Source organism: Lepidothrix coronata, unplaced genomic scaffold, assembly GCF_001604755.1.
Source record: "Lepidothrix coronata isolate B3197 unplaced genomic scaffold, Lepidothrix_coronata-1.0 Scaffold223, whole genome shotgun sequence".
NCBI classification, from domain to species: Eukaryota; Metazoa; Chordata; class Aves; order Passeriformes; family Pipridae; genus Lepidothrix; species Lepidothrix coronata.
The window spans coordinates 1,040,297-1,062,921 of NW_016690403.1; the positions used below are offsets into that span (position 1 = coordinate 1,040,297).

Below are 22,625 nucleotides of genomic sequence, written 5' to 3' on the forward strand. Positions count from 1 at the left end.
TTTCTCTTCCAGTTAAACCAACAATAATTCACACTGACATGTATGTAAACAGCATTGGGCCTGTGAATGCCATCAACATGGTACGTGAATGATTGCCAGTTTTCCTTCTTACCACGTCTCCATCATTTTGACATGACAAAGCTTCCATTAGTTCTAATGTTGTGTTGTATCTGTATTATTTTTAAAACCTCATTGTAATTATGAATGTGAGGACTATTATGAGGTATAAATCTCTACAAGATGGGAAAACTGAGCTCTATGCTGAAAAATGTAATAATAATAGTTTTTAACATATCCACACAGTTTCATGTGCCCTACTTTCACACGCTTTGGGACAGTTTAACTCCTGTAAAACTGAGCTTCCAGATTGCTACAAAATAAGGAAAGCTGTTCACCAGTGATACGACAATTCTTGCCACCCAGCGATAAAAAGCAGAAAGCCCAGATCCTCTCCACAGGCTTCCCCACTGCTGATATAACCACGGCACACAGGCAGTTCAGTCAGCTCAAACTTTTCCTGTCCTAGATCCAAGGAAATAGGTAATTGTTCTCTGGCCTGAGCAGGTCTCGGTTGAGACGTGGGGACACAGAGTTAGGTGCATATGACACTCAATTTTACCCTAGTTTTATCTCTCAGTGGGAAAAATAACAAGATAAATTGGTTTTAAACAATAATCTTTTGTAAAATTCACAAAAAAATTGGTTTTACCAGTTCTAGGATCATCTTCTGTAGTTCAGTTTTTTCATGTGAAATTAAGGAAAGCATATCAGGAGCTATGTAAAATGCTGAGTGCTATGTTTTCATCAGTATTTCTGGTTAACACAACAGGAATATACAATTGATATATTTTTCGCCCAAACGTGGTATGACAGACGTCTGAAGTTCAACAGCACTATAAAAGTGCTCAGATTAAACAGCAACATGGTTGGGAAGATCTGGATACCAGACACATTCTTCCGAAATTCCAAGAAAGCTGATGCTCATTGGATAACAACTCCTAATAGGATGCTCAGGATCTGGAATGACGGCAGAGTCTTGTACACGTTGAGGTATTTACACGTAACTTTAATTTCTGTAAGGAAAGCCAGAGAAAGACCCTCTGAATTCAGGTCATTTGACACTAACCTGACGGAAAAAACATTGGGGTTTCCTGTTTATTTATTCATAAAACCCTGAAAAAGGGAAGTATTTAGAAGATAGTCATTGCATGAAATTTATGTTATAAATAATGAATTTTATTTCTTCCTATGGATTGTACTGTCTTGCTCTACAATAGTCACCTTCCTATATTAAAATGATTACAGATTTTTACAGTAATTACTCTTCATTTTCAGGTATGTTTTATTGTTTGCCACTGGTTTGGTCCCTACTGTCTTTTACCTTTTTATTCCACTAAACTGATAAATTTGAATTTTCCCTGAATTAAGTAGATGGTATAAAAGGAGGTATTATATACATCAAAGGTGTCTTATTCTGAATCAACTACAATTTAGCTAGATGAGGCTCAACACTGCGAAAGCATTTTGTTCCTCAAATATCCTGTGAGAGTAAGGTTTATCGTTTCAGCATTGAACATTTAAGGTTTAATCCCAACCTATGGATATGACCCATTCCACTAAAATTTTCATGAACCTGAAATGAAGTGTATCCTCAGAGCACCTTTGCACCAGCTGGGAAGGGAGTCTAGGTGGCTGTCTTGGATGCAGATGTCTAAATTTGGACTGCCATCCGTCATTTCGGAAATAGAATTTTTGTCACAGAAAATACATTTCCCTAGTGCATTATGGCATGTTGTGATACAAAGATTTGTCACTGGTCATGAGATGACCTGTATATCTACTTATGGATTTGTTAGTCATGAGTAATGCTGCCATTTCAGATGCAGAGGAACAGAACTTTAATACCTTCTTCTGTTACACAGTCTGAAAAGATGATCAGGGTCTATGTAACCAAAAAAGAAACAGTGGTTATTGGTAACCATGATGTCTTTCTATGCTTGGAATATTCAAACAATTACATAATTCTCAATAACTTACTTCTGCTCTCTCTCTCTCCCTATATATAATATTTATATATTTCATAGTCAAGATCCATATTATGAAGAATCTTATTTTGCTTGCCATGATGTAGCTTTCAGGACAAACTTCTCAAGTGCATTCTGTATATCCTGATCTCTTCTCAGGCTGACAATTGATGCAGAGTGTCAGCTACAGTTACACAACTTCCCAATGGATGTGCACTCTTGCCCCCTGGAATTTTCAAGTTGTAAGTAACTTGCTTAAAAATATCCTTTTTCTGCCCCATCCTGAACTGCTTATTATAAATTTATATTTACATTCTTAGAGTCAGTGAATATAATGTTCTTAATTAGACATAGCCCAATGGTTTTCACTTTTATTTTGGTCTTATTTTCAGTACGTGGATCATATACGTTCACAAATAAAATTGAGGAATGCTATGTAAAAAAAAATAATCGAATTTCTGGACCTATGTGATTAGTTTATGCTTATATCTGAGCATAAAAGTAGAAATGTTTACTTTCAGCATCAAAGTCCCGTGGCCTTACACTTTCTGTTTGCGCACAGGTGTTTTATTATTGCACTAGTTGGACTCAAGTTTGACATTTTGCAGTCAGGTCAAGGTGTGAATTCCTGGTCCAGCTGCAGACTTTTTTTGTCCAAAACTGAAGGATGGAAAAAACTATATACTATGGGGTCCACAAAAGTGGAAAGGCTATTTTTGAAAAATTTATCTCAAATGTGATTTCAATTTGTAATTAATAAAATAAAATGTGACATTAAGTAAAAGGCACTACTAAGTAATTTGAGGAAAACATATCTATAATTTATTTGCAATATGCTTCTCCAGGTTTTTCAGAAATAAAAAGTAGTATTTTTACTGCCCAAAGTACACCCAAACCCTAGCACTGACTCTGAACCAAAGCTTCTGTATCTCCCATTGCAATAAGATGGGTACCCCAGAGAAGAGATCATCTACCAGTGGAAGCGCAGCTCGGTCGAGGTGGGGGACACCAGGTCCTGGAGGCTTTATCAGTTCGCCTTCACAGGATTAAGAAACACAACTGAGGTGGTGAAAACTACTTCAGGTAAGACAACTGATGTGTTTACCCCCAGGTTCATTTTGGATTTTACTAACAGAATCAAACTAAGACAGAGATCTCTGGTTAGAACTTAGCACTGGCACTTCTCAGTACAATTACAGGCTCTTAAATATCTGTGAAACCATCCAGGCTTTAGCATTTCTGAACAGCTCACAGGCAGAAAAACAAGTTCTTTCCTGTCCATTCCCATCCTCCAGGGGTACATGGGACTGCTGGCAGAAACCACCACTGCAAGGGGGGGTGGGCGAGGGAAGTTCCTCCACTGCTCCAGTGGAGAAAACAGCAGAGCTGAGCCACTCCATGATGATCTGATACTGAGGGGAACATTTTATGATCCCCTCCCAACTTCCAGACACAGAAAGTAGGCCTGCACACAAATGAAATGGGAGATCCCAACCTCTTTACTACAGAGGCTCTAAGTTTACTTTGTTTTTTAAAAAAGACACATTCAACTCTCATTAAAGGCAACAGGCTTACAAATCAGAGTCTCAGATGATTTTCCTGCATATTTCTATCTCCTTGGAAACAAGTAATGGAATTTAAAATGATAAATGAAGAACTCTGCATTCAGTAAAAAAAAAAAAAATTAACTCTACTAACTAAGAAGAAAAACATATTATTCTAGGAATATATATTTTTTTATTTCTCAGTGGAAAGAAAATCAGTGACTATGAGAAAGGATTTAAAGAGGAATTGCATATTAACATGATTGTAGGTGCATGATATCTCGTCTTTTATTACTTATTTTCAAAAAGAAGAATTAAATGTAAGCAGGTTTGGTTTTTTTCAGGTTGCTTCCAATTTTTACCTTATTTTATTGATCTGGCAAGTATACTAATTTAAATTCAGACATCTGTGTTAATTCTGGCTTCAGAAATTCCCCCACCCATTTTATTTCTAAAAGGCCAGCATTGCTGTTATATGAAGTGAGATGCACGAGAGCTGAGAGGAGCCTGCTGTGCATTGCACAGATGTGCAAAGAAAGAGGTGGAGAATTATTTCAAGTTCCAACTCCTGAATCATGGACGTTAAGTACCAATGACATGTTTAGTCTTATGAGCAGGGCAAAACTGTGGCTTGGCTCTGTTGGTCAGAGCCTGGTGCTGATAAAGCCAAGGTTGGGGGTTCAATCCCCATAGGGGCCATTCGCTTAAGGGTTCGTCTCAGTGATCTTGGTGGGTCCCTTCCAAGTCTGAATACTTGGTGAAAAAAGTGGAATGTAGCCTCCCAGCTGTAGCCATGTTTGCCTAATGGTATCTTCTTCCATTTTAGCCAAGGAAGATATTTAGTCAGAAATTCAAGAAAGCATTTAACTTTTCTCGTTTTGCCAGGAAAATAAATATAAAGGTGCAAAACAGGACAGGAGAGCAGCATGTGTGTGAGCCAGAGCTGTTAATAACCACCATTAGACATCACACATTGCAAAAATATAACCAGCAATACATCTCCCCTCGGACTGCACAAAAGACAGCAGTGTATCCAAGTGCATTCTAAAGTCTCATCCTGCCCAGACTGAAAACTAACTACAGTTCAGCCCTCATTCGAGTTTCCTTTATTTGCTATTTTCATTAATTTTCTGCTTGAGCAGAATCTCCAATCAACTCTTCTTTTGACCAGAGATAGAAAATAATAAAATCTTAACATGCTACAAGTTCCATATCCCCTGATTCAGCACATCTTGCATTGGTGAATCAAAAGCACACTGATGTTCAGTTAATGTAAACAAGGTAAATTCTGGGAAACAGTAAAACTTAGAAAGCAAAAATACACTTTTTCATGCAAAGAAAACTTCCCCCCCCCCCAGGGGATATTCATTCAAGCTTGTAGTACTCACCTGGAGTACTGCCATAATGTTTTATGTGTAATTTTTCATATGATGACATACACCAGTCCACCCAATTTGCATTAAAAAGGAAGTATTTAGCAGCTAGCATGCACTTTACAGCAGCAGAGAGTCACTCAATTCCTAAGACAAAACGCCCATGAAAGCTACTCAGCCTGCTGAGCTGCTTTCAGAGACCTGCTGTGTATAAAAACTTGGGAAAATGCCCTGTGTATATGTTTCTTCTTCTGCAGTTACCTTATGTTTGATTTTCCTTGCTCCTCTTGTTTTTATGACCACAGATACACAAAACTACATTTTATTTTGATCTAGGTGTGGTATCTAAATGACTAGAAGGTGGGGGAAAAAACTCAACAACAAAATAGGGATTGTCATGAGTCTGGTAAAGCTGGCAGAGCCTAAAGAGCGTTCATTGCTTACTTAAGTGACATATTAGCATACTGGTAGCTACATTAAGTCCAATATTCCTCAGCCAGACCCATACTCTACTTAAAATACTCTCTTAACATGCACATATTTGCAGTAGAGTTTCACTAAAAGAAAAGACAGGAAAAATATTCCAAATTTATAGATTTATTTGAAACCTAAATGCAGCCTGAGCACACCAGTTTAATGTTTCAATGGCCATACAGCCAAAATAAGTGCTAAGACTTTATGCAACGATTTTCAGTGCTGTATAGAACAGAATTTAGGTAGAAACTAATATCAGTCCCATTGCTGATGGTGTTAAGGCATTTGAAACCGGAGTAAACTTTCCATATCTCCATTTACTCCATTTCAAAACCATTCTTGTTTCTGGCCTCGTTCCTCCCAGAGACTCCCAGTGCCAGTCCCTGAGGGCTCTGCTCGCTGGGTGTTCAGAGCAGGGAACTAGAAAGGGTGGCTGAGATTTGGCCATTCCAAACTCCCTCACTCTCTTTCTGTCATGTCAAAGATGGACATTTGAGCTCTGGGCTGAGCTGTGGGCAGAGAAGGACAAAGCTTGTTTGAGTGTGAGCTTCCTGAAACCTGATGCACTTGCTGAAATGACTTCGTTTATCTGCTGCTCTGCCTTTGCACGCACTGCAGAAATAGAAGATTAACTGAAAGGGCCAGATGTCACAATTCTGTCCCTGAATAGTCAGCAAATCCCAGTAACAGCAGGAAAAAAGCAACTGGAATATTACAAACCATCCTGCCTGTTTCTCTTGTCTGAAGTGAGTCATCCTGAAGTGGCAGCTCCTTTCCCTCCAAACTATCCAAACTAAACATTTACTTAGAACTGTAATTTTCTTCCACAGTCACTGAGCAAGCAGTAAGAAATGACTTAGCTAATGTCCAGAAATTGTGGGGATTGTTAAGAAAAGTAAACTCAAAACCTTCTGCCCTGTGAACATTTCATTAAAATCACTAAATAGTCCATACATGTTACTTGGATATATTTTTTGCTTTTTTACTACGATCTACATTGTGTAAACAGCAGTGGTTTAGTTTAGGTAATTTGCAATAAAATACACACTAAGACAATATCATCTGAGTTACATGAACTAGTACAGTTGACTTCATACACTTAGAAACTGAGATGGGTTTAAGATTTTTTTGTATTATTGAAGTATGTCCACAATCATTTCTCAAACAGTGCATACCTCAGTCATTTATGAGGAAACTACCATTTCTCTTGTGTGACCTTTGTGCTCACAGTGTAAGGCCCTCTCCACTGAATGGTGACGAGATCCTCCATAAAAAAGGGATGAGCTAATGGAGAAGTCTAGGGAACAAAAATTCACCACATTGCAAAACTTGGATGCCATGGGTAGCCCTTAGAAAGAAAGCAACAGATTTGTAAAATCCTACTTCAAAACTAATACTGAGGTTGCTTTACTGACATAGTTCAGAGTTCATGTTATGCTTACAGTGTCTTTAGCTATTGAAGTGTGTGTGATTTATTAAATATACGGTCTATACATGGGGCAAATGTAAAACTAGCTGCGAATATGGCAGGAAGTGGACACTAAGTATGAAAAGAGCAGCAAAAATAAAGAGAAGCACAATATCGCACAGTACATTTAATTCAAATGAATGTCTGTTCTGTTTAGCCTTAATAACTATTCTATATCTAATTTCTGACCTTTTATATTCACTGTGAATTCAAAATAAGAAACAAATTTAGTGAAAAAATTGCCCAGCAAGTTCGCCACTTGTGAAACGTATGAGTAAATGCTGCTGTTCCTTACTTTTTGGGTGCCAAAATGAAAATATTATAGAGCTTACCTAGAATCACATTACAGAACAAAAGGTGTCTGTTGCTAATGAGAAGCTTCAAGGAAGTTTTTCTAGAGAACTCTGTCAACTCAGATTTGACCAATGAGAAGAATAAGCTTTAATTTTTCTGATTGCTACTGCAACGCAACAAGTGCTGCAGAAGTATAAGGTTTGCAAAATATAATGCACACGTGGATCACATTGATCAGGACACGTGTCACTTTGGGAACAGGAAAACAGGAACATGTCAAAATTTGAAAGTAGTTTCTGCAGTTAAAGAGTGAAAGATTTAGGAAGGAAATAATCAAATGCATAAACATAAAAAGATCAGTAGTTGTTAGGAAAAAATTCTGGGTGGCTGTAGAAGTCCATGAAGGATAGAGAATGTGATACTGCTGCAAAACCCACTGCTTCTGGGAAGATAGTAGAAACCCTAAAATCAGAGGGCTTACGAAATTGCACCACAGAACAGGAGGAAAGGGCTTGCTTTATGAATTTCATAAAAAATACTAGAACTAGACAAACTGGATTTCTGCTCACTATTCCAGTGGTTTTGAATGTAAAAAATACTATATTATGCAAACCACTTTGTACCTGTGTAATTATTCAGGACAGACGGAGCTTCTGGTATTCTCAGTTCATTTCTGTGACTGGGTAGTTCCTCTTTTACACCAGACATTGTCTACAGCTTATTTACAGAGCTTGTCCCGAATTTTTAATTAGATACAAAGGCATTATAAGACTAATCAATAAATAGCAGTCCAACAAGCTGCACAGGATCCACAAGACTGGTCAGCCAATATCTGTAAACACCTTTTTATTTCCTTCCTGTCTTGGGTTTTACAGAGCTAATCAGTATTGCTCATAACTGATAAACAGTGTCAAATTGGTAATTAAATATTTATCTTCCTATGCATCTATTAAGCCACATAAATAGATCTGGGTCTGGTTTCTGTTTTATCAGGAAAATGTGGTCAAGGCTATTATTTTGTGGAGGAGGATGTATTTGCAGGCCTTTATACTTTATTTTAGTGTTGTATTGTAATGAACTGTTGGCAGACAAGCAGTCCCCAGAGGTTGTATAATGCTCAAAAAAACAGGAGTCTTCTTCTGCTTCTTTAATAAGGCAAAATATAACATGACAGTTGCAAATCATATTTGAAGATCTGTGTTGGGAAATAGGCCACTAAAAAATGGCCATAAGTGGATTGCCACTGCACCTAGAAATCCTTGAAAGCCCCATATACAGCCCCAGGTTCTAGGACGGGTTGATTACTGTATATGTGTTTTGAAGTATAAGGAAGAACAGACATATCTAGAATGTGAATAACAAATTTTTCTCAAATAATCTGGATACTCCTGTCTGGTCAGTCATCCATCAAACCATAGCAATTAATGGATGTTTGCTAAAGTTTAGCTATTGAAAAGTTGGTTCATTGAAAATAATCTACATTTCAGGATCATATCTTCAGAAAGCAAAAATGCATTACAATTCCCTCATTCCATACCTGTTGTATATTCCGCATTTTGTCCTCCAAGTTGGTTAATTGGGTGGCAAATAATTATTTACAGATGAATTCCCATGACTGCATAAATGAACTAATTCAGTAAGCAGCTTTTTGCACTCTCCCTGCCATGCAGGCATTCAACACTTGTGTACACACACTTGTTCAGAGCTGCGAAGCCACAAGTCCTTAGAACCATTTCTCCTTGTATAATTCCTGTAGAGGCAGACAAGACTACAGGGACAAACCAAAGACGTCCCAAGAAACTGTTCAATGAACTGCAAATGAGGGATAGAGGTATCCTGGCATGGCTGGGAAGGACTCAAGTCAGCTGCATTTGGGGCTGTTCCGTACTGGCTGCTTCAGCCTTGCCTGAAAATCTACACAGTTGCATTCCCACTTTCTTTAGTCATTCAGCCATCTCTCTGTTTATCACCTGGTCTGTAGTTTCTTTTCAAATCACCACAGACCTATTCCTGTGACAGCAGAACCATAGGAAAATCCATGCTCTCTTAACATGGCTGAGGCCAGGGAATTTAACACAAATGACATATCCAGCAAGAAAGGCTCTGGATCCGAGCCACATGGATAATTAATAACCAGGTTTTGCCCGTTCTTCTGCTCTGTGTTCAGTTATTACAACAATAAAAATGATCTTTCCAGTTTCTGTGACAAGGGTAGCTGCACCCATGAGAGAAACATTTCCATCCTCTTGCCAGTTGCTGTCAGATCCTTGGAAAGAGTTGGATGGTGAGAGGTGAGAACCCCGAGCCATGGCAGCAGCGACGGAGTCGGGACCGAGGGTGAAGGGACTTCACCACTGGTGTTAATGCAAAAATGCTCCTAGAGCACAAACACTCCTTTCCTTTGCTATCTCTTCACAGTGACAGGTCAGATTTTCTTGGTTTAATAGGGGTAAAAAAAAGTCACTATTTCTGGGGAATCAGTATGTTTCAGATTCTCCCAGGTTGAAAGAATCTGACCGTTTTGTTCAGGTTTGTATCTATATAGCTTCAGGTTTATGCATTCAAGCCCACCTGCTTCTAACTAATCATATAAAGAGTTGAAAGGCTCTTTGATGATTATTTTTCATCTTTTGAAAGGGGTTAAAGGCTTTCTTAAAATTCCAGTGACAGTAATTCAGCCTTTTTTTTATCCTCGGTTTTTCCTAGACTGAATGTCAACTGACTCACCTCAGCCAAGTGAAATCCTGACTGTCCCTGAGGAAAAGGGTTGTGGGCTCTGAAAACTTGTCCAATCTGCCCCAGCATGACTTCCCAACTGAACAGACTCTTGAGGGTCAAGTTTTTTTTCTGAGTCTGTCTTTCCTAAGGTTTGCCATATCTGAAAGCATGGCTTGCTAGAGCTTAAACTGAGCTTTAGAAAGGGCAGCTAAGGATAAAAAGAATTAAAGTACAAGTAACCAGAAAAAAAGGGATAATGTGGGGTCTGACAAGCGTTTTCACTGAACCCATTACTGGGTAATTACAAAAGCACAGATATTATAGGCAAGATTGGTTTTGCATTAAATATAGTTTTGTGGATAGAATAGAACAGTGCCTTTAAATAATATTTGTTCATTTAATAGCAAGAAAATAATTAGATCTTTTAAGAAATTTAAATTATTTAAAAATAAAGAAAAAATTGAATTTTGAATGCTTTTCATTTTATGATAAAATCAGCAAGTTAGCAGAGTAAGTCTATATCTTGAAACTTTTCCTGCAAATAACTAAGCACACGAATTTTTGTAATGCCTCTAATGTCCCTATGTATATATTTTCATAAGTACTGATGACTCTTTGAGACACAAAGCATATTAACATCCCAATTCCCTTTTATAATTCCTGTTTGGTAAAATGAAATCATCATACTCCAAATAATGACTGACTTCCACAGAAACATCACAAGAGAAAACACTGTAATGTCACCCTTTCCAGTTGGAGCCAGATGTAATTATGATGAATTGCAAGGAGAAATCTTTTTTCAAAAGGATTAGACACAATGGCTTGGTAGTTAGAGAGCAATGTATAGTCACAATTATTTTAGCATTAAAATAACTCTGAACATTAAGCATTTTTAGGGGAGTTATCTTTTAGAGTGAGTAAGTACATTCAGTGGTAAAGTCACAAGATAATCTCTAATCTGTGAATTGATCAGTCTGAATCTGACAGTCACTTCCTGCACTGATGTTTCACTTCCAGACCCTTTGCATGTACAAAAAAATATGTTTGTAGTATAATGATTATAAGATAATTTAACTTTTTTTTTTTCCTTGGTCTTACATTACTCATCATCTTCCTGCTCTTTTAGTGGAGAAAAATAAATTAATTAAGGATGTTTGAAGACGATGACAGCTCTGTGTTCATGATGTGTATAGTGCAGGGATAGTTAGTTGAAATAGGTTTAGTTTTGCCTGGAGCACATATATGTCCTAAATAATAAACATATGCTCTAAGGCTGTTCTTAGTTCAATCCCTTCAGTTTGCAAGTGCAGTTTCGAGCTTCCCAATCTCCTGTCATTACAGAGCATTTTTAGTAACCTACTTATCTAAGATGCTGTTTTGTCGGGGGAGGTTGTCACTGGGTTTGAACAGATATAACTGAAGGGCTGGGTGGAAGCAAGACAAGTCTGTGTAACAAGGGCCAGGCAGCATCCATGACAGCTGATAACACTCAAATCCAGCCAAATACCCCATGTAAAAAGTGAATGAAACTAAATTAACACAACTAAGTTTAAAGAGACCTTCTCAATGAGCTTTCATTTTTATTTTTTTTAAATCAAATAAAATGGGAGGGTCAAAGAGAAAATGTTAAATGAAAATGTGTACAGTATGTCCAAACTACAGTACATACAGTATGTACAAACCACTCTGCTGTACCTTGTGACTAGAAAATGTTCTACTTCCATTATTGGATACACATTATCTACACAATTCCACAAACCCATCCTACAATGCTGGCAACACTCTACACACAGAGGAGTAGAGTAGAATAATGTTAAGCATGGCAGATAACTGTCATTATCATTGTACATTTCTCAAACATTAACTCCCTCATTTTGTATTGTTAAAACTAAATCTTAATTGTAAATAGTGTGTTTTAACACTGCCATTTGAAACAAGCTATAATTGTCCTCATTTCAATGTACATTACAGAAGCTATAAATATGCCACTTATCTCAAAAAGTGATACAGTCTATTAAGTGAGTTCTTTGCTACTCTCAAGAAAACTGCATAATTAAGGCTAAAGAGCTACAGGATAAAATTGATGTAATAATACTTTCTTGTGTCATGCCCTACATAGAAGAATTTGAAAATATTTTTCAAGATTTAATGCATGAAGTACCACAACACCCTTTGTGTGTCTTAATGCTAGTGACTACAAATTATCAGGAAATTAGTCAGCATTTGCTCTTTGTTCTTTCTTGGATATAGTTCCAAGAAATGAGAAAATTATCAAAAAACTTGACTATTGCAAATAATGTGTTCTTGTTGATTGTAGCTCAATTTCTTCCACTTTAACCTTGAGAATATGAATCTGAAGAGGAAGCAGAGCCATGCTGTGTAGGTAACAACCAGTGCCATGAAGTCGCTTCCATTCTGAGTGCATAGGTTAAAAAAACCCCTGAACAACTCTCTTCCCTTACCTCCCTTCGGAAGTCCTACGATGGGTTCACACTCTATGGTTCAAATTACAGACAGCAACAACTGTTTGACCTTACTTTACACCCCTTCTCTAGTTATGCAAAATGCAAAACCACACTCATTAAATAATGGGAATGATTTCTTTGATTATTTTCTGCTGTCACTAGGTAACATATATTTAAAAACAAAAGAAAACAAGTCTGAATACTTCCAACCAACTTGTAAGTTCACCAAAATTTCCTTTCTTATCTCACTGTAGCAAATTACTGGTCCGGAACGCAGCTATTAGATTGTTCCAGTTGCAAAGTCCCAAAGTGAAACACCAACATCTTGGAAGTGCCTATGTTACCTTTTATGACAGCATACTGTCAACTCCAGCTATGTTTGCTCTTGTGCTAAGAATTGGAGCTAAGAAATAAGAGTTCTTGAACAATTATCTTATTTGCTTTGATCCTGGGAAAAGCAAAAGTATTGTTGAATATGAAGAAAAAAAAATTTCCACTAGTATTTTAAAAAAACAAGAATTGTCAAAAACTGTATGATTTGATTTAGAGAAAAAGGAGCAGGCTTTCAGGTATAGGTATAGGATATCCTCCCGTTCAGAGTGAGATAATATATCTCTGGTGACAAGAAAAGTAAAGAACTTCACCAAGAGAATTTATTATTAGTGAATGGTGCAAATAGTTAAAACCAATTATGACTCTGTAACTCAGAGAATTAAAGTGAAAAAGGAAGAAATAAATGATCTGAATATTGGAATATGGCAACAGAACATTCCTCTGAACTCCTGAACTGGCTCATTTTATGTGCCAAGAGCAAAGCCCAGCAGTGCCAGGGTGTCCTGCACAGAGGGGCTGGCACCGTGTCAGTCAGGCAGGAGGTTCCAGGGCTCTGCCATGGCCAGGACTGTTGCTGTGGAGCCCCTGCCAGGCAGGAGAACCAGCTGGCACTGGGGTCACGGTGCCCTCTGTGCAGGACAGGATCCACTTGGTACCTGCAGCAGTTCCCACCCCTCTGGAACCTCCTCTGCCTGCCCTGGCTTTGCAACCCACAGTGCCCCCTCCACGGAATGCTGGGCTGCTGACACTGGGCAGTTTGGAGGGGAAAAATCTTTACCTCATGTCTTTGTGGCCCACCTCATTCCTACTGACACAGCCTTGGAAGTTTAAAGTGGATTTTTGTTTCCTGGTGTAATAAGAGATTTTCTCTAGGGATAATTAAGTAAGAATGTGTAGATCTGTGAGAAGAAGGGACAATTTCCTGTGGATCTGCATCTCATGGTAGAATTCCCTGCTGTCTAATCAACATGTAAATGCCATTTTCAGCAGCTGAAAGCACCTCACAGGTGTTCTCTAAGTCATTTCTTAACCCTTCTAGGGAGGAGGACCGTATGGAGTTGCTGATGTTGTGGAAAGCAGCAGCCCCATTATATGACAGTCCCTCAAATTCCCCTATCTGTCTTTTTGACACTTTGCAACTTCTGTCTTAATACTTATAATTGATCAATATTTTCAGAATTAGAATCAAGGACTGCCTGAGATAATATGACCTTGACTTCTCTTAGATGAACAGAATAAAAAGCAATGTACTTCTGTAAGTTTTAACTAAAGCCTAAACAATACCAGTTTTGAGGCTTATAAAAAAGAGCTATTCATTATTTACCTCAATTTTAATTACATTTCACAAGCCATTGTAATTCCAACCTCCGGATGGGGTTTAAGATCTATGAGCCAAAATATCCCAATAAGAATATCGGGAATTAAACTGAAATAAGGAAACAACTGAAATAATCTGAGAAGTGTTCAGCATAATATTTGTAGATTGAAGAATGGCAATTTTTTATGCATAGTTCAGATAAAGAGTTTGGATTTAGTGTGTGGAATTAAAGAGAAAGTAATATTCTAATATACACTCAACTTTTGTGAGAAGATCCTTTAGCAGACTTGTGAGCAAAAATTTTACACAGAAATGTACTTAAAATAATATTTGACTCTAACACCTTTGAAAATAAGGAAATTCAGCCCAATATGAAGTTCTTCATAGACAGAGTCTGCACTTCAGACTAGGTTAGTTGAATGTGGGAGCTTCATTCCACCTGTACTAGCTAAAATCAAAGAGGAATGTACGATAGTTGTTAATACACCTGTCTGAATGCAGTGCTGCAGGGACTATCCATGCAAAAAAGTTACAGTACAGTATAAAAATCAATTTAAAGGAAAAAATAGCCTTTCAGTAAAGGGCAATGAGCAATATTATTTTTGATATGGCAAAGCTCTAATTCTATAATTCATTTACCCTGGAAGTGTAAACTTGGGAGATACAAACTTTTTTCTCCTAGATAAAATTCCTATGATAGGGGAATTTTATTCCAAAATCAGGGTTGCTAGCTCATACTAATACAAATAAACAACAAATAAATTGTTTCATGTTGAGAACTGCTTGGAGAACTTTGTTTACACCTGTATTCATATTTTCAAACATTCACTTGGCTTAAAAAGTTGTTCACATAGAAATGTTAGGATCAAGAAACAGGGAGGAAACTATATCAGTAAAACATGTATTTTTCAAAAACTACCATCAGTCATCTTCTTTTGAACTTCTAGAAATAAAATGTTTAAAATTGGTCTGGCTGGGAACAGTTGGGATGCAATTTGAGAACACGGCTGTCATTTCCATGGTAAAAACTGAAAGTCATGACAAAAAAACAAGCCTCTGACTTCAGTAGAGTGAAAAAGAGTAAAACCAGTATTTAAATGCTCTCTGGGCAACTGTTTCTGTCCCACCTGCAATATGTGCCTATGAAGGGCCAAGTGCTTGCTGGGGAGTGTGGCAGCAGAGCTGAACTAGAAGGGCCCCAGCTGCTGGGCCCATGGAGGAGCCACACTGGTGGGAATGGTGCTTTCCTAAAGGTAGCTGGATGGCATTTCCATAGGTACATGCCTTCCAGGAAACTCATGAGCCCCTCAAAGCAAATACTATTTTGTTGGGTGTGAGAAATTAATGCTTGTAATTTTATTGCTTTGCCTCTTGCATTTTGAGTGTCTTTCTCTCTTATGGAGTCTGAGGTAACATCATGACTGTTTCACAGAGAATCTCTATAACAAGCTACACATGCAAGGTACGAATGACCACTGCCTCATTTCTGCGTGTCACCCATCATCTCGCCCTGGAGTCGAGCAACTTCTACAGAAAGATAAAAACAAAAAGCATTGGAGGACTCTTTGGGGCATTTTAACCTTCTCTGGTGCCCAGCACCTGTCCCAGCCTCGTCTCCCTGGGGAGTTACAAACTCCCCAGCATCTGAACTTCTAACAAACACTGCAGGAGCCCTCCCAAAGGCCTCTCTCTCAGTGACTCCACATTCCATCACTGCTCTGCAGGGCACACTCCAGCCTGCACGGCAAAGCTCAACCCACAGCTCCCTCCCCGTGTTCCTGTGGGACTACAAACACATCCCTCTCTGGATGCCACACTGTGTTTCAGATTCAGAATTGCCAGTTCATTCTTAACAGCTTTCTAGGACATAACATTTTCAAATGCTAAGAGAAGAAAGCCTTAAAAAGACATAACCCATGGGATTCACAGTGTCACAACCTCACTTTTAAGAAAAGATTAAGAGGTTGCAGTGTCTGGCCTGAAAACATGCAGTGTGATGGTGTACACACTTCGACATGGAATGCAGACTCCCAGGGGAACTGTTTTGTAGTAGCTGTGAACGTTATCCTGAATATGTCTATTTGAGAAATAAATAGTTCTTCAAAGGTCTCCTCTTGAAAAGAGCAAGCCATTTAAATACCTTGTAGGATTTGGACTAGGGTGATTACATACACCTAGAAGCTCTACCTTTATTCCCGTGAAGCTGGTAACTGAAGCTTCAAGATGGTATCTGTAGTCTTTAAAGAATTTTTTTACATCCTAGGCTTGATCTGTTTGACTTCAAATGGCAACACTGGTTATAAATTATTCATGATTCATAGCTGTCTCTTCTGAGAGATGATCTTCAAACTAAGCATCCTCTTCAACTCTCTTCTTCCCTTTGGGCCTGTTGCATGTGGGCTTGTGGCTTATCTTACTCTTGGTAGTAAGTGTCATTTTATAACATTATTTCATTGTTTGACATTTTTACTAATTTCTCTCTCTCTTTCTCAATTTCTCCTATATCTTCTACTTTAATTCTACATTTATTTACTATTTCAATCATAACCTAGTTCCTTCTACTTCAGGGCCTTTATTTCTTCCCTGATTTTAAAAATCTTTCTTCCCCCCCCCCCTTGAATAACTAAAGACATACTGGTTTGGAAAGCTTCTTTTTCTTTCCCTCAGCAATTTTACTTTCTACTTGATGTCAATAATATCCTCCTAGAAAGTTTAAGAGGTTAAAAATACACCCAAACACATTTGTCATCTGCTTTCTTAGCATATAAATAACTGTTCTGTTAGAGCTAGTATTTTGCATTTCATTTCTTCACCAATCACACCTTAGACTATTTTGCAACACCTACTTTTGCCAGTGGATGTTTCTGCTGTTACCTCTAAACTGTGATTGTGAACAAGATTAATTTGCACATAGTTGAAGTTTTGCACCTGGCTTCTGCAACACAAAATACTTAATAAACCAGAAACAATTTGGAATCTGCACACAGAGCAGGTCTTGTCCTCAGGCAAACTGAGAGCAGGAGAAGGAGGGTAGTGTTTACTGCTCAAGTGTAAGTCGACAATAGTCTCTTCTAGAAGAATATCTCAAATTGAAAAACAAATACATTTGTCATATTTTTATCAAAAATTCTTCTAAGTAGTCCTAAACACCAACAGACAGAATGAATCCATGAAATCTGTAGCTCCCCTGCAGAAAATTGCCTCCATGCAATCACACCTTCTCTCCTCTGGAGAGGAAGTAGAAGAAAACATTAACTTTTATTGCAGCCTCAGGTCTGCTGTCTCCCGGCTCTGACTAAGATAACTGGAAACATCTGGATCAAAGATTAAATGGAGTATATCCTCAAATTCCTCTTCTTTCCAAATGAAAAGCATTCAGAGAAATTCAAGAATGACCTTTGCTGTGCAAGACAATTTATAAGGATGAAAAAGCAAATTTAAGAAGTATTTTATGAACTACATTAGTCCTGTGGAGTCATTTCAGCAACCAAATCCTGCACAAAGCTCATTAAACTAATTTCAAGAGTTTTCCAACATATCAGTAAAACATTTGTTATTTAGACCAAAAAATTTAAATACTTCATTCTTTTCCTCTTGTGGCATTAACAAATAGACCTGTATATAATTTTTATTAGCAGTCATTGACCTAGGCCTCAAAGTGTCACCTTTAACTTAAATCCCATTTTTACATCTTACATTGATCTTATTACACCTGGAGCTGCCCACACTCTCTTTTCAGACAAATCCTTTGCACAGTTGTCCAGTAAGTCCAAATACGTAGACCCACAGTATGGTGTAAATACTGTGCTTTACCACCACATGAAACACGATGTACTTTTTTTCCCTAGATGCAAAACGCTAAAAATTTCAACGTGATAAAATTTACATAGCTTTGACAATTCTTATGTCATGCTATTTCAGAATTCTGATAGTGTGTTTGATCTAAAGCACCAGAGATGTGTTGTACTTCATGCTTTGAAGTATGGAAATAAAAGTTATTTCCAACTGTCCCTGTAGCAAGCGGGGTTGGATGTTGCCAGCAGGTGGGTATACCATCTGGGTACCTTGAAATGGGTGAAACATGAAAAAACATATTTCCTATTTCCTTACATTGGTGATTACACTATCTCAAAACCTTATTATTATGGCAATAGGTTAAATAGTTAAAACGAATCAAGTCGTTACGTTAAACGCACAGAGCCCTGCTAAAGGTGCATAATGTGTTTGAAGCAGAGAGCTTTTCCTTAGCTACTCAGATAACAACCAGCCTTTCAAAGGAGCCAGAGCCACAGGTGGCCTGAGCGTGGCAGGCACAGCAGCTTCCTGACAGAACAGACCCAGCACGTGGGGCTGCCTGGAAATGGGGACTCTCCTTTCTCACCTTACACGACGTTTCCTGTCATCCTCATGTCTTCTCACCTCTGAACTCAATGGACTTTCTATCACACTAAGGCAAAGAGGTCATTTAGAAACCCAACCACTCCTAACCATTCAGAGAGAAGATGCTGAGCTCTCATCCTTGCCTGATGCTTCCTAGGCAGGAGGGGGATGGGAAAGAGAGCAGAAGGTTCTATAAATTGCAGATTATTTACACACTGGAGTATAATGGTTCACTCACAGCAGTTGCAACCTATTACACTGTGCTGCTATCACATCTGAGCATTAATCCTGCACACTAAAAATCCTCCTGTGTTTGCTAATGCCAATGTAATAGCTTACCCATCTTCAAAAACAAACAAAAAAGATCAGTTGTTTGTAATTATGTTGCAAACTAGGAAAAAATCATGTGGAAATATATAGGGTCAGTTATGTTCATTTTCCCTTCAGACTTCTGGCATTCACAGATGAAATCTTGGAAGCAAACACATCTAAGTTTACATTCAGTTCCTCAATACATTTCCACATACTGACATTTTTCAGAAAAAAAAAATTCTCAGGCTAAATCTTGTCTCTGTGATTCCAAAGCGAAGGTGGGAACAACAGTAATAGATTTTAATCACTGTCTAGTGACATTACATTCTTTCCTCCTATAATTAGAAACTAATGAGAAATGGAACACATTCTGTCAAACGAACTGACAAAACATCACTTCAAGTGGAATGAGTGGCCAAGGACCAAACAAAATACAGAACTGTTGGGCAGAAAGTCATGTCATATATAAAGAAATTTAATTTGCTTGGATGACTGTAATGATTCATCTCATTTTGCAGAATTTTCATCAGCTGAGATTGTCATTTCACAAACATAAACTAATTGCAGTTCTCTTCTCTGTGCTCCCACAGGAAATCAAGGTGTTTGATGTCAGACGTATTCACACATAGACATTCACCTTACTTTCTAAAAACAGCAGAACAAAAGCAAATCTCCCATCCCCTGCCCTCCATCCAGCTGTGCAATGCAGTTGGGATTCATCCTTCGGAATGTAAACTGAAAGGCAGGTTTCAGCTATCTGAATCCCAGAGACAATCTTATATAAATGGACTTCAGTGCAACCTTTGTCAAAATCTTAACATTGTTTTACCTCATTACATAATCAAAGTATAATCACAGCTTAGAAATGGATATTTAGAATTTCCACGATTAGATTTTTAGGGGAAATCACTCCCTACACTTGTTGTGCTGTTCCAGCAATGAATGTGGCTGGTCCATTCTCTGAGGAATGCCAGCAGCCAGGTAGGGACTGGCACAGTGTCCTTGTGCTTCAAGTCTGTTGCAAGCAAATATCTGGAATGCCATGGCAGATGTTCTTTCTTTGTCCTGAAGACTAAACATTTACAGGATTTTATTTCAAATCACAACTTCTCTATGACACAACAGTGATATTTTGCTGCTAAACCTCGGAGGGAAAGAGGTTGTTGAGCATTTTTGGAATGGAAGAGACTTAATTATTAATTCTTTTTTGAACTCTGGCCCTTATAAATTCTAAAAATCAGTCAGTGAAAGAACAAAAAGCTGTGAAGGATAGAAGCAATGAAAAGGACATTTGGCAAAGAATGAGATAAGAAGGTCTCATGGTCAGATATCTAGGGAAGAGTGTTTTTTTCTGGTTTTGCCTTTTCCCCAGGTTTCTCATTTCTGGCTGTGGGAACCAATAAATCTCATACATGTCAGCTTATGATCAGCCCTGTGACCAAATTTCTGTTCTGTCTTGATGAACATTCACTCATGTGCCCAGTGATCAAAAACTTCAGCTGAAATTACATTCCTGCAATATATGCAAAAACATACTGCACTGGAAGAGCGAGTGTCATCTCTTTATGTGATCAGTGACTGGTTTTAGAAGTACATTAGTATTGAACTAGACAGACTTAAGAACTTTCTGATCTGTTGAAAGAATAAAAAAAAATAGGTCACCAAGTTTTATACAGGACAATAATCTGAATAGGTTAAATCTGAATCCTCATTGTGACAATTTAGAACAAATATTATATTTTTGCTCATGCTACCGTAACAGTGCAAGACATCTCACTGAACCCCATCTTCAGGCTGACTCAGTACCCAAGATGGTCACCAAGACAGTAAATGCCAGCAAACTCCAAATATAGACCCTGTCAAGGCAAGAAAAGAGATGGAGACAAAAGCCAGATTAAGGTGCATCAGGACAAATACACCAATCTTATTTACATGATTTTTCATCCTAGATTAGAGCTGCACTGTACAATGTAATCCACAGTCTGACACTGGCTTGATTTGGGAGAGAGATCTGACTCCTGTCTCCCCTTCTCCCCTTTTCCTGCCTTTCCTGGGGGCAGTTATCTGTGTTCAGGCACTGCTGAGCAGAGCAACACCAGAGCTCTGGTACTATCACCTGATTTGACGTGAAAGAGAAAAGACTTTGTCCATATTCTCTCTTTTTTCGTTTCCTTTAATTTTCTTTCACCACTTGTAGCAGCTTTTGGGTGTCCCTGCTGCCCTCCAGTGTACCACAAGTACAGAAGGGCACACAATGGGAAGGAAATCAGCTGTTTTACAGGCAATGCCCCCCAGTCTAATACCATCCAGTTATTATTTGTTATTACAGAATAGCTGTGTAAAAATGGCACCAGGCCTGACTCTTTTTGGAAGAAGATCCATTTAGAATCCTTTTGGTCCTGTTTACTATTACTTTTATAGTCTGTACTAATCCAGTAGCCTTTAAAGAGCTAGAGAGAATAGGAACCTCCTAGCTTAAAGGAGGTGTTTATAGAAATCATATGCTACTATTTTAATGGTATTTTCATGTACCATGACTAAGCCCTAGAAAACACATATTTTCCATTAAACTACTATTTACCCGTTCCTTCTTTTAAAATAAACCAACAGCACTGGCTGTGATCTCTGCCTAGCAGAAAAGGAGACTGAGGCCATGTTAACAGCAAAAGAGAGAAAGAACAAGGATGTATCTATTAGCTATTTATGAGGAAAAGAAGATAAATTCTGCTGCAACTGTTGTTCTTCATTAACAATTTATGAAGTTTATACTCATTACTTGTAGCACAAAGGTGATGTTGCTTTGGTGATATTTCTGCCATACGAGAGTCAGTTTAGTCCTTCCAAGTGCCCTCTGCTAACAGAGCCACACGAGTCAGTTGTGCCGTTTCAGTGTTTGTAGAAACACTCAGTGGCGACAACAATTAGAAGGTTTTGAGTCGGTTTTCCACTGGCAGACTTGCAAGCATTTCTCGTTTCTCTTCTGAGGTGACAGTGCCCTCCTGTGGCAGGAGTTTTGCTATTTCCCTTTTTCCCTATGTATACTCCATCCTGAAATATGAACTGGGTAGGGTTTCCAATATATAAACATGTCATTTATTTATATACTTATTTATATGAGTTACTTATGAGAAAACGTTCCATTTCTATCTATATTTTCATATGGCTCTTTCAGCAAATATTTTAAAAAATTTCTGGCTCTTCTCTGTATGGTTTCTGTGTAAAATGAGGAGATAAAAGCCCCCTGGGAATCTGGACAGCTGCTGCATCTCTGGGTCTGTATGAACCGTGTGGTCGCTGTTTGCTGCACTAACAGAATTGTGCCTATTAGTTACTATATCAATTGTGACTTACATTGATCCTAGTGTTTAGTCATTTGATCTGTCCTTAAAGAACAAATGATGGCCTAAAATTTTGGGAGAGTTTGGCTCATATATTACTCTTCTCCTATCTGAATTTTTTTTTTTTGCAGCTTCACAGATCCATTAATAGAGGAAATCTTAATGTTTTAAAAAGACACTATAAAGATACTTGGTAGCTTTTTCTGCCAATTAGTGATTCATCATCAATGTTCTCCTATATAATTTATTTTCTTCACAGATTTTTACATTTTTGGCACAAAACCCACTAAATTATAAAAAATATCAGAATTAATAACACACACATTGATTTTCATACTAGTAAACACTGCCAAAATATTTAAAGTAACCAAATATTCAAGAAAAATTGTATTCATACCCTGGGATAGAACACATGCAGTTTCTCAGGGAGAAGAGCTCCACAATGAAACTCCTGACACCACGGAGTCCATGAGGTGAGGAGCTCACACGCTGTAAACTTTCAGCACAACACAGAGAAATTCTGGAGATTTTAGCTGGTGGAATGTTTAATGGGACAAATACAGTTTGAGAAGAAGACAGCCACC

General features: G+C 38.0%; 1 protein-coding gene across 4 annotated transcripts in view; it reads left to right on the plus strand.

The window, feature by feature from the left end:
- The window catches only part of GABRG2 (gamma-aminobutyric acid type A receptor gamma2 subunit), a 60,496-nt gene that overhangs the window by 24,403 nt on the left and 13,468 nt on the right, over positions 1-22,625 (plus strand). For 3 of the 4 annotated variants that reach the window (XM_017833872.1, XM_017833870.1, XM_017833871.1), the window contains 4 exons: positions 13-80; positions 830-1,050; positions 2,184-2,266; positions 2,970-3,107. In XM_017833872.1, the coding sequence (XP_017689361.1) occupies positions 13-80; positions 830-1,050; positions 2,184-2,266; positions 2,970-3,107 (510 nt within the window). Of the gene's footprint in view, positions 1-12; positions 81-829; positions 1,051-2,183; positions 2,267-2,969; positions 3,108-4,453; positions 4,477-22,625 lie in introns of those variants that run through there. The other variant, XM_017833873.1, reaches the window with a different exon arrangement.